The sequence below is a fragment of the Uloborus diversus genome, chromosome 3 (assembly GCF_026930045.1).
Source record: "Uloborus diversus isolate 005 chromosome 3, Udiv.v.3.1, whole genome shotgun sequence".
NCBI lineage: Eukaryota > Metazoa > Arthropoda > Arachnida > Araneae > Uloboridae > Uloborus > Uloborus diversus.
This window is the reverse complement of record NC_072733.1, coordinates 99,285,971-99,299,294: the sequence shown is the minus strand read 5'-3', so window position 1 is coordinate 99,299,294 and position 13,324 is coordinate 99,285,971. Positions and strand designations below refer to the sequence as shown.

The following is a 13,324-nucleotide window of genomic DNA, read 5'->3' as shown; positions in this document are numbered from 1 at the left end:
AGTTATTGACCACACCTACCAGTATTTCACCATTTGGGTTTGATATGAGTGATTCCATCCAGTATTCAATAAATAGGTTATAGTAAAATCGTGTGCTTTTGCTTTGTTGATTTTATATGCTTTTTTGAAAATGTCCTATGTTTGCTTTTGTAGGCTGGTGTATGTTTAACCCTCTTGCAGTTGGACAGTCCCAGAATTACATGTTAAATGGTCGAGATATCTAGTCATAAACTGCTAGGTGGTTAAAGAATATTTAAAAAAAAAATTACTTGTCTATTTGAAAATCTAAATAATAATTCTTATTTATTATTCACATTTTGTCGATGATAATATTGAATTTTTCTAAAAGCAATTAAAATTTTAATTATTCAAAAAATGTACAAACTTTTAAAGTAATTATAATGAAACTGATAAACATTTTTGCTTGTATTTTTGTTTATTTATGAGAATTCATTAGAAGATCAATTCCACAAGTTCTCATTGAATTCATATGGTAGCCCATTCATTACCTTCAATGGCCCATTCAGCCCCATGGTTGGGGATGAATGGGCCAAATTTCAAAAATTTTATTTTCTATTATTATTCATTATAGACATTTTCTAATCCAATGTTTATGACTTTTTCATATAACCAAATAAGTGAAGTAACTAAGAGCCAACTCTGAGCTAAAAAAATGTATTACAAAAAATTAACATAATTAAAAACCAAAAATTGGCCCATTCATTACCACTCTCCCCTGCAGGGTTCGCGTTTACGCGCTATAGCGGGTTTTTTACGCAAATTCCGCGAAAATTCGGGTCCTAGGGACCCAGAACACCCAAAAGATAAAAAACCAGAAAAAAAATTGTGGAAAATGCTGAAGATCTATCTAGTTAATGCTTTTAAGCTTCAATGACCAGGAGAATCAATAGAAAAGGATTAAAATGACCCTATCTCTGTATCAGCTATTCAAACACACACCCCTACTGTTGAAAAGTCAATGGAATTTCAGTGATAAGACTGGAGCTTACAGTGACCTCCTGGGCAGAGCTCAAGGAGCAAAATATTGCAAGTTCATAAATAGCCCATTGTGCTGTATTCTAAGAATAAGTTCTCCCTCAACTTTTATCTTGGGGGAAATTCCTGAAAACAACAATAAAGATCAAAAGTAAGAGTGGTTTCAACGCAATCTTCAGGATTGATACAGGACAACTGAGTAGTAAAAGCTTATCTATTTTGCATTCACCTAACCAGAATTACTTTTGAAAATTATTATCTTGCATCCTCAATAAAAGGATGGGTGAAAAAAAAATAGCGAACATTTTCCCGATCGCGCAAAACACAAAGTTCTGAACTTAACATTTTTCTTGTTAAATTACTTATGAATATGAATTTTATACAAAAGCACTTTAACCTTGTTCATTTTCTAGTAATTCACCTATTTCTGAGGGGCTATTTTTATTTGGACTTGCAAAAGTCACGTATTAATCGATCGCGCCATTTTGAAAATGGCGAAATTTTTAAAGTAGCACCAAAGCCGACACAGATATTTTAAAAGAGACAAAATGAAGTCAAATTTTCTAATTTAAGATTGCAAATGAGCAATTTTCATAATACTCATGTGAGAAAATGTTTCGTTTTTGCGATCGCGATTTTTGCGTTGGATTAATTCGCTTGCGATTTTTTTCTATTTCTATGAAATTGCCATTGATAATTGATGGAGGGGGGGGGGGGGGCTGTTTGCTTTTTTTCACCTAGAAAAACGTTCATGAAAGCAAAGGTTAAGAGAGTGCTTTCTGCTTGATCAATGAATCAAAGGCTTTTATTTTTTTATTTCATGGTAAAATCCAACTTTAAAGTAAATTTTGAGTTTACCTCATTGTAACTGACTAAATAGTTTCTCAAATAACTAAATCTTGCAAGTGTATTATTTGAACATATGATAATCACAGAAAAAAGGGCAAAATTAACCAATATAGTTTATTTCATACCTTTTTCAAATAACTATGTGGATAGTTTCTTTTCCTTAAGTATAAATAGTAGTATATTATTCAATTATGTGCTAAGATTTTCTGTTTAAAATTTAAGGGACTCATTTTTTCCGCCAAAGCACCGAAATCTATTTCATTAATGGGTCCTTGGGACCCAAGTTACGGATAGTTGAGGGCGAACACTGTATAAAACCCTATTAAATTCCATTTAAAATAGGTTTTATTTCTTATTCAAATTAGAAAGTATTATTTCCAAAATTATAAAGTCAATTTTTAACCTCTGACACAAGAAGATAAGTTTTGCGAGTGTAATCTGCATGTCTGTCTGTGGCATCGTAGCTCCTAAACACAGGGTTTGTACTCAATTTCAGAAATAAAATGAAGGGGTTTTGAAGAAGTAAAATGAGATTTTGAAGGAGTACTAATGGGTTGTGATTAAATATCACAATTTTTTTCAACATTTTTTGCTTTTTACTCCTTTATCACAAAGTGCCACACTTCACCTCTTGTCACATGTCCTATTTTTTATAAAAATATTGTTATAGCTGTGTGATGTCACTTTTTGTCACCCGCTCTCTTCCCTTTGTCCCAATTTCATGAACCCATCTCTCCCTCAAGACACAACATCACTTGTGGATGTGGATGACCCTTTTTACAGTATCAAATCTGCGATGTACTAAACAAATGTTTTTGCAACACTTAATATAGTACATCTACTTATGTATTTTTAAATATTTAAAGTAAAATTAGATAAACTGACTTTTGCTGCCGAGAGTGAAGGAGGGAAAAGCAATAATCATTAAAATTGAAAATGGCCAAGCACCATTTAAGTATGTTTTACTTCACTTTATGAAATGTCTTAGTAATCTAATAATATTTTCACTTTCAACTTTCACGACTTCTATGATCAATTTATAAATCACATCTTAATCTAAAAAATAAATAAATAAATATACAAAATTACTACATCAAAATCATCCTTAGCCCTTCTGATGATGTTAAGTTATTGATCAAAGTATTTTAAGTTATTGTCATGGAGAAAATTATGTAGTCTTGAACTAAAAAAGAAGGAATTTTGAAGGAGTTAAAACCAAAATGAAGGAGTTTGAAAGGCCCTCTAAAAAAGTTCCCTGAATAAAGGAGTATTCGAGGAGCTTTGAAGGAGTGTACAAACCCTGTAAACAGATAAACCAATTTTGATAGTTCTCGATAGTTTGATAATTTATCGTTTAAATGGTGACTTGATCAAAAGTGTTCTTAGCTTGGTGTCATCTTTGTAGAAGTTTAGCTAGCAGATATGTTAATTAAAAACCAAATTAGCGTTTTTGGCAATTTTGGTAGTGAAAACTTACTTGTACGTTACAAACAACACTAATCGAAAGAATAAATATTTCTTATGGTTAATATTTGTTTAGAACTTCTAAGTTACATACGATAGGAGTTATAATCCTTCAAAGTAAATTTTAAATACAATTCTGAGCTTATATTCTGAGCATACATGCAATTGGTACCAATTTCATTGTTGGAAGATAAGCAGAAAAAACACAATGATTTAAAATTTCTATCCGCAAAGTTAACAATGTGCGTTCCGACCCGTGAGATTTATTTTAGTATGAGATCGGCCCTCTGGGTGAGGGTTTATTAAAATTTTTTGTTTAATTTCTTGTTATTGATTTGGGGTTTGTATTATTCTTCATTTTGGTTTCTCTTGGCATTCTACAAAAACAGTGAGACTAATTTCTCTGTTTACCATTTGTAAAGATGTGATTTTGTAGATAGCAAATCTGCCAACCTCCGAGAAAAAAAACTCCGGAAGATATTTTTATCCACAAGATTTTAACGCAAAATACAAAACACCTACTCTTTTTACATTTACCAATATATTAGTTATGAATTTAATATCAATTGAACTTACTTTCGTTTAGTAAATATGTCAAAATATTTGACATTTTTTTTATTTGTTTTCTGGACTTTCCGGTACTGGGGAAATGATATTAATAATACTTACCTATTTTTATGTGAGGGGACTCTCCATATCTTGACGCCACACTAATTAAATACAGTCCCAAAACTTTTGTTCTTTCCTGCATGCGTAGTAAGAAATGTAAACAAACCGCACGGTGCTTGATTGACGGTTCAGTTAAAATCACAGTGAAAAAAATCTTGTCCGTCAATGTAACTGTTTCAACGAAATTAAGTGTTGCCAAGAATATTTATTTGAGTTTTCTTAGTGAATTTCATCGCACTTGCAACCAAGAATATGTAAATTGTGTGGAACGTCATCGAAGCTGTATTTAAGCGGTGGACATCCGTCCATCGATCTCTCTCTCCCCTGTAACCATAACCAGGATGTCTCCTCCGGCATAAGTTGTTGTAGTGAGCTACCAGCCCTTGGATCTACCGTCCAATTGATGATGGAATAGCGTTCCACTTGATCTACATGCCAAATGAATAGGGCCGGCCGGCCTTATGGATGTTTCAAGACTTCGTTTGGAATCAACTGGCGGAAGATGATTTGATATCGCTGGACAGTTTTTCCATTATCAAGATGAACTTTTTTAGGAGCACCTGTGGTATAACTATTCTATTTATTGTTCATGTTCGCTGCAATATTTTTATTATTGCTGGATAGGATTCTACAAGAATAATATATTTTTAAGAAGCCTTTTTTCTTGTTAACATGTTGTATTTTAGTACTAATAAATGTTAATGATTTACTTAAATATGCTTTTTAATTTGACTCAACCAAGACACATTTGTGAGGTCCACCAAGAACTTTAATTAGTTTTTCCTCCTGACAGTGAGGGGTCTAGGAACGCATCCCTCGCGTGAGTCGGGACTCGACTGTATAGCCTAAAGTAATGTTTTAAATATTTCAGCATCGAAAAATTTTTGGAAGAGAACTCCCAAACCCCTTCCTCTGAGTTCACTACAAATATCCTGAATTTGAGTTTTAATGCTTCCGTTTCTAAATTTTTTTTCTAAGAACAGTGCTTTCCCTCCACCTGTATACATGACGTATGACCGCCTAAAAGTTTTAATACTTTAATTTCAGAAACTTTTTGAAAAAAGCTTCCTACTTCTTTCCCCCTTAAGTCATCGAAAGATAGCCCAAAACAGAGCTCTTAAAATTTCAGAAACGAAGCCTTTCCAGCGAAATACTCCTACCCCCCTTTCTGTGTTCATTAAAGATAGTGTAAGTGTGTGTTTAAGATTTATTTTTCTGTTGAAAAAGCAACTCCCCTCCCCACATCGCTAAAGACAAACTAAAGTTTTAAGACTTCCATTTCGATTATGTTCCGAGAAAAACCCTCGAATTCCCCAACTCTTAACTCACTCAAAAATATCCAAAATAGCATTTCAATACTTCAGCATGGAGAAATTTTCGGAGAGAGCCCTCCCCCTCCCCCCAAACTCCTTCCCCTAAGTTCACTAAATTTGACTTAAATTTGCAGTTATCTTTTTCATCACCAAAGTTTTAAGAATTTAAATTCTAAAATTTATTGAGAGAAAGCCTCCGAATTCCCTCTTCTTAAGTCCGTCAGATTACCTAAAGCTGAGTTCTGAATACTTCAGCTTTGAATTTTTTCCGGGGAAGGGGACCCCGAACATCAAGACGGTCTAAAGTTACGCTTTTAAGACTCCAATTTCAGAATTTCGCCTAAAGAGAGCCCCCTCTCCCCCCCTCTTGACATTGCCAAAGACAGCCTAAAAGTTTTAAGACTTCAATTACAAACACTTTTCGGGAGAGAGTCCCAAATCCCTTTCTCCTTAGAAATTTAAATATAACCTCAAATAGTTTTTAATACATCAGCTACAAAACATTTTCAGGTTAGAAAACCAAAACCATCTCTCATCAGTTCACCAAAGATTGCCTAAATTAGTGTTTTTAAGACTCCAGTTTCTTTTTTTTTAAAACCTCCCCCTCCCCACTTTTACATTATTAAAGACAGCCTAAACATTTTTGACTTTTAAATTTTTAAGAGTTTGCAGAGGAAAAATCCTGAAACAAACCTAGCTTTAAAAATTACTTTCAATTCAGTTCTCCAATATTTTATTCTGGAGCCCTTGAGTAGCCCCCCCCCCCCCTTAGATTATCCAAGATACAAACGTTTTAAGTACTTACCCACTTTGCAAGAGCAGCGTTTTATCTGAAATTCGTGCTGCCGTTATTTTTCTCGTTTCCTTCTTTCTTTTTCTCTCTCTCTCTTTCTCCCCCCCCCCATATTTCCATTCTAGCGAGTGTTACATTAAAAGACATTGGAATTTTGAGATTGCTCAAGTCTTAGAATATTTTACCAGAAACATGACAAAAATGCAGGAACTTGCCCATCGGTGTTTCAAACCAGTTTGAAACACTGATTTCTTTCCAAAATTCTCACTTTTATTAAAATTTTTAAAGTACTAGATAGTTTCTGTCTTGCCTGGTATGTGGACGCCTTTTGCTGTGGCGTAAACATTTCATTTTGTCAGCAATCACTCTCATTTCGTGATTCAACTCAACTTTTACGACATTTTAAGAGTGCACATAATTTTCATTTATGCATGTAAAGTTTGCAAGAAAAAAAAAAAAACGCAAATGGAAAAAAAAAAAAAAAGAAAGAAAGAATGATCACAAATAGAAAGAGAAAAGGCAAGATTTTCAAATAGAGACAATTAATTCGATAAATCAGGGAGAGTAGTGAGCAACTCTTCGATCTGCAATGCAGTGAGTTGGAAATAATAGAGCAACCTAAAAGAAGTCAAATGGCTCGAGTCTAAAAGCCCCTCCTCTAAAAGCAGGTTGCAGACAAAATAAGACCATGGTGGAAAATCGGGATTGTTGATGTAAATTATGTGGTTATAGAACGCTCCAGTAATTAAAGAATATTTTTCAAACACTCAGTTTTTCTTTTTTAAGTAAAAACTGAAGGAAAGTGATCGAATTTCTTTCCGTCCCAACCTCCATCTCGGAAATTTTGTCCAAGACGGAAATCCGTCCTGAGATGGAAAGTTTTGCATCCGCCTGGTAGCAGAAATTGCGAGACACGAGACGTGCGTCGCAGATTTTTCAGCGGCCTGCAGATAATTTTACCAAAAAACAAAAAGAAAGAAAAAATTAATAAATAAAAGAAAGAAAAAGAAATAAAATGACTTAAAATGTGTAGCAAATCTTTTTGAGCAATCACGATTGCTTATTGCTTTCATTTGACTGTATTGGCGTTATTTTCCCACCAGCACCCTCCGCACCATCACCGTCGACCGGCTCCTCACGTTGCTGCTCCTATAGCCAAAGCCGTCTCCAGGTTGCATCCATGTGCTACACACATGCGCATACATACACACACACACAAACACATACAAACACGCATGAATACAAACACCTACACACACAACTACCCACACATTCATGCCTGCACACAGACACAAAGACATATGCCTACACACAACTACCCACAAATTTATGTCTGCACTCAGACACAAACACACATGCCTACACACACATACACTTACCCCCTACACACAAACACACATACCCCCCACACACGCCTACATACACACACTCGTGATTGCGAAAAACATAATTTGAATGCAAGATGTCAAAATTTCAACTTAATTATTATTATTATTATTATTATTTTGGAATTTTTAAAATAGTTTTCTTGAGAAATGAAAAATTTTGTATTTAAAATTTCACCTTATCCTCATTGCTTTGGATGCAAAAGCGCTAAAAACTTTTCAACTTAAGTGTATTCTCAAGAGGATTTTTATTTTTAAATTATTTTTAGCAACAAATTTAGAAATTACCATCTTAATTTTTGGCATAGTTGCCATGTTTGGTCATTCCCAAGATGATGGCATGCAAGACTCTTTAAGTGCCTACCTTTTCATAAATGGAATTGGATGTTTATTGCAATTCATGCTGTTGAAAATTGCGTAAAATGTGCCAATTTTTCGGATAATTCTTAATTATTGTCTTGAAAAATGCAAAACTTTATCTTTACAATATCATCCTATAGTCATTGATTTAGAGGCTAATGTGCTAAAAACTGACTATTTCAAAGATTTTGAATCTTTCTCTATTACTACTTTACAAATTAAAAAAATCCAATTATAATCATTGAATTTTTCGTGTAGAAGCCATGTTTGGTCATTCGCAAGATGTAAATAGACGAGACTATTACTTGCGTAAGTTCCCAAAAAAGAATTGGATCACGTTTTGATCAGTTTACTTCAATACAAACTGTTGAAGGTAACAGAAAATGTACAATAAATCATGTTTTTATTAAAAATTATTTTCATGAAAAATGAATTATTATCTGCACAATTGTATTTGATCATCATTGCTAGCTCTGCTATAAACCAAAACATTCATCTAAAATGCAGTTTCCTGCCTACTTCTCATTCACTAATTTATTTATTTATTCATTTTTTGAAAAAAATTCAAAAACCTATTTTAACTTGAATTTTCTACATCTGAATAATTATGAATTGAATAATTGTTTTTCATAGTGTGCAGATTTCCATTGATTTTTATGAAAGTAGTGACCCTCCCCCCACCATTTTTATACTTTAAAACTCGGCGACGGTGGGGGCCAAAGAGTTTTTCGGGTCTAGTAGCCACTGGCCAGTTGGAACATATCTGAAACTTGGCCTTTCAAGGAACTTGTGTATTTTATGAAAACTTAAAATAAAACTAATAATAATGCTGCAAATTATTTTCAACTGCATAAAAGAGTGTCGCAGACTGGCTAGAAAGTTTCTGCTACTGGGTGCACCTATGCAGCCGGGTTCTAGCTTTGTGCTCATCAGTCAGGAACAGCCAAAACCATGCTCAGGCAGAGAACCTCATATAAAGGTGAGTAGATTATCACATTGGTAAGTAAAAATACATTCGGATAACAGTAAAGAGATCAGGATCCTCCCATAGAAACTTGCAAAATTGGTGTCAAAAACGAAAATTTTGGTGGTAACGTTAGGTGAAATGGGGTTGAGGCCCCTTCCTGAATCATCTGAACTGGAGTTTGAAGCTATCTCAAACGATATTTAGGAAAGGAATGCTCCATTCAGAAATTTACACAAATGAAAGTTTTAAAAACTATGTCACTGTAAAACTGAAAATGAAATTTCATAATTTAAGTAAATAAGAAGGGGAAATATGCAGTAAATTTCATACACATATAACAGTAGTGATGCACAGGAGAGTGATTTTGCCAGATACTGGATATCTGTCTTTACACTTGCGTTAAGATACTTTGCATGCTTATTTATAGACTGTAATGGGACAATAGGTCGTATAAAAAGTAATAAAGCATAACTTCATCATGCTATCTGTGATGACGTTAAGGTGATTTGGAAGGTCCAGAGGCTCTCCCTGGAAATTTTTCATAGTCATCTCCCAAGGAAATGTTTCAAGCTTGAAGGCCTACAAATGCAGGAATGGAGAGTGTTCGGGAAGTTTCCCTACAAATATTTGACATTAAGGCAATAAGTTCAATATCAAACACTTTTTATTGTAATGTTAGGGGAAGGAGTTGGAGACATGGGAGCTCTTCTCCCTTCTAAACACATATTTTAAATCTTACTTAAATGATGATAAAAATAGATAGGGAAAAGAAGTTCTGCACCAGTAGTAATTTATTTTATTCTATGTTTGTCCAAGTTAAGTTGAAGGTTTGAGTAAATTGGGAAAAAAACTAGAAATTTTTAAAAAATAAACGAAAATAAAGCAGTAAAATTCAGTAAAATAAATTTTCAGTACAGTAAACTCCAACTCCCGTTTATTGGCGGTTGGATTATCCGCGGGTCTTTACATTTTTTTAAAAACGGTGATAACTTTTTTGTAAGAATCTAAGATATGTACTAATGTTATAGTCATTAAATGTTTTTTAAACTTATGATTGTGATATTGTTTGTTGTTAGCTTTTACATATTTTTACATTCAATGTTATTGTTTTTAGCTATTATATATTCCAGTATTGTTTATTATTTGATTATCCGTGGTTTTCGCTTATCCACAATTACTGTGCCACCCTATTCCACGGATAACAGAGAGTTTACTGTAATCTGTGATGACTTTAGGAGGAAGTGGAGCTTTTCCCTGAAAAGTTTCCAAACTTAGAGGCCTAAAAACAGTTACAAACTCCCTTTGTAACAGTATTGCATTTAAAATCGCTGAAAATTTGGTTCTATCTAGTGGAAGTTCGGACTTCATAGAGAGGAAGGGGGGGGGGGCTATGGCCCCCTTACCTGGAAATGAAGTGAAATGCATATTTAAATTCGCAAAAGTATTGCAGTATGAAAAATCTCTAAATCTTCGATTTTATCTAGTCTAAGTTCAGACCTCATGGGAGGGGCTATAGCACCCCCCCCCCCATACCCGCTACTGCATGCTCCAAAGCCAATTATCTTACGTTATCCCAATCAATTGGCAATGCATAAAAGGAGCTACCACTTTTCTTCATCATAAACATTCTATAACAAGAGGTTTCAGAACTAAGCTCTTGTTTCCTATTTCTTGAAAGCATGTACCAAAATAACAGTGTAGTGCAGAGGTTCTCAAAGTTAAGGTCATAACAGACCTCTACCTAAAAATGTGAAAACTTTGCAGACATTTAACTCTGCACTAAAATATGTGAGGGTAAAATGAAAAACTAACAACTCTTGATTAAAAGAATTGTACTCAAGCACAATTCCATAATTCATTGATTTTTAACACATGTGAGCTTTGTTCATATTACTGTAGTACATATAGTACAAGGTCTAAAAACATACATCAATTTTATACTTACATTTTTTAGCAGTTTTCTTATCCGCAACAGTGTTTTTGCCTTTGCTCTTCTTCACTGCAGATGCAGATACAATTTTCTTAGCTGGTAGATTGAAATCCTTGATTGTAAGTTTAGACTTCCTCTCTTTAAGGTATGCCTCCAGTTCTACTTTAGACCTGATCTTGACATTGTCCGGACTGAAAATTAAATTTCCAAATTTAAGTAAATAAGAAGGGGAAATATACAGTGAATTTTACACACTGTAACAGTAGTGATGCACAGAAGAGTGATTTTGGTGGATACTGGATATCCGGCTTCACACCTGCTTTCAGATACTTTGTTTTCTTATTTATAGCATGTAAGGCGACAATACGTCATACAAAAAGTAATAAAGCATAACTTCATGCACTATTTCTTAAAAAACATATTGAAAATTAAATGCCTTAAGAATAACTTTTAAATGCATTGTGTAACTTAAGTAGTGCTGAACTGAATCATTAAAATATATTTTTACTTGTATAGAATGTTTTTAAGGAAACAAACATTAGGCATAATCAATACAGTCAACCCCACTTAAATGAATATCAACAGTTCCGATATGTCTTATTCGATTAAGCGAGGCATGCAATTATACGGGGAATACAAGAAACATATTTTTTAAGCATTTTGCTGGTATTATATTCACTTTTGTTACAACAAATGGTAATTTTTTTAAACTAAAATATGACACATGAATTTCCCCAAAATTGAAATACTTAATGTTTTTATGTGTAAATGATAAAAAAATTACATGTACTACTTATGTGAATACATAAAAAATTTATATTTACTTAGTTTCATTTCTTCTTAAAGAACTCTCTCTCAATTTTATCAGCGTTTTGGTTTATTCTGGAAACCTGAATTTAGAAATTCCTAATTCTTTATCAATTACCTCTCTGTGTTTTCCTATTTCTAATTGCTTTCAAAACTTTTCACTGAACACATAAGCTTACGTTGTTCCATTTTGCATTAATTTTATCACACAATTTGTCAAAAGCAGAGCAGAAAATCAACAACTAACTGCTTTTGGAAAAAGCCTTTCCTTATTCTCCAGCTACAACCTCGTCAAACATCATACCAAGTCTAACCATGTCATTGACAACTGTCTCTTCCAAGAACAAGAACTAAATAGCCATGGGAACTACTTTTCTATACAGAAAGTAGTCAAGTTCCATGAGGCAATAGACAGAATAGGATCGGACAGCCAAACAAAAAACATTGTAATCCCTGCTCACTGCATGTGATCTTATTCTTCCAACTCTCTAAACACCAGGGTTGCTATTTTGTCCACTTTTTTGTAAAAAGTCCGGGATGCCGAAAGAAACTAGACAAAATGGACAAAACTGGACGAAATGAAAAATAAACTGATTATACATACATAAATTTATTGTAATGGTGTAATAATATTAGTATGTTATTCTAATATATGTTGTATTATGAATTAATCATTTAATTAAAATAGAATCATTAGCTTTAGACTTTCACAAATCTAAAAATTTTTTAAAATTACACATTGGTGTAGTTAATTTTAGATTATAATTTACTTAAAAGTAATAAAATTTAACAATGTGAATATGCTATTGGGCAAGATTAGACTATTATATACAATAGTAGAATATAAACTCAATGGGAAAGTCAAAAGAAATGCTTAGAGACATACATACAAAACAAAGTTTTATTTTATAACGGTTATATTGTTACAAATCCTGCAAATAGTAATTATTGTAGTAACGTAACCTGTAAATAGTTTCCCGTAATGAACATACAACCCCTTTTCATATGGCTAAAGTATACGATCCCCCTATTTCCTTTTTGTTCATTGATAAAATTTGATAACGGTCTACTATTTTCCAGAAGCGTGTGGAATATTTGAGAGATTTCTTTTCGGTGTGTATATAAACCGTTACGCTGGATAAAGAGGGGAGTTTCGATTGAGAATTTGTTCTGAGAGTGTATTAGCTCTGTTTATTGCATTTCGCTGTGTTGTTTTCGTATTTGGAAGTAAATACGTGTGTAAACGTTGAGTTTACCGTGTTGTGTGATAATTGCTTAATTGCTGATGAATAATTTAGCAGTTGTTGACGATATTTCCTGTACATAGTGTAAATAAAGCTCCTGTGTTTTTATCAAGAACTGTGTCTTCATTTCAAGAAAGTGGAAGTCGCACCGAATCCGTTACAATATTTTTCGAGTTTTTATTGATGTCACCCCATAGTAAAATATTTATGTACTCGCATATTTTATGGATATGTTAGTATCATACAAATTAAGAAAAATTACAACTTTAGTTGATTTGTGGATACTCAGCACAGTGTACCGGAAGATGCTATAATAGGCAAGAGGGTAGATAGCTTTAAAAGGGTCATTAATCTTCATTGGGGACTAATAAATTGACTAGGGCCTAGTCAGAGCCTGTTGTTGATGATCACATTCGTATTTGTATTGCAAGAACAGATTTCACTTCATGCCAACATTTCTTTTATTAATATCAAGTAGTTTTTCTTTTTTTTTTTTAAACATGATTTTTAATGTTTTAAAACTCTAACCTTTAAAACCTTTTTATTT

The 13,324-nt window shown here is 33.3% G+C and overlaps 1 protein-coding gene across 1 annotated transcript in view; it reads right to left on the bottom strand.

The window, feature by feature from the left end:
• Positions 1-13,324, bottom strand: part of LOC129218228 (methyl-CpG-binding domain protein 2-like) — a 59,114-nt gene that overhangs the window by 14,450 nt on the left and 31,340 nt on the right. Inside the window, exon 3 of the mRNA XM_054852451.1 lies at positions 10,742-10,917. Within this exon, the coding sequence (XP_054708426.1) occupies positions 10,742-10,917 (176 nt within the window). The remainder of the gene's footprint in view (positions 1-10,741; positions 10,918-13,324) is intronic.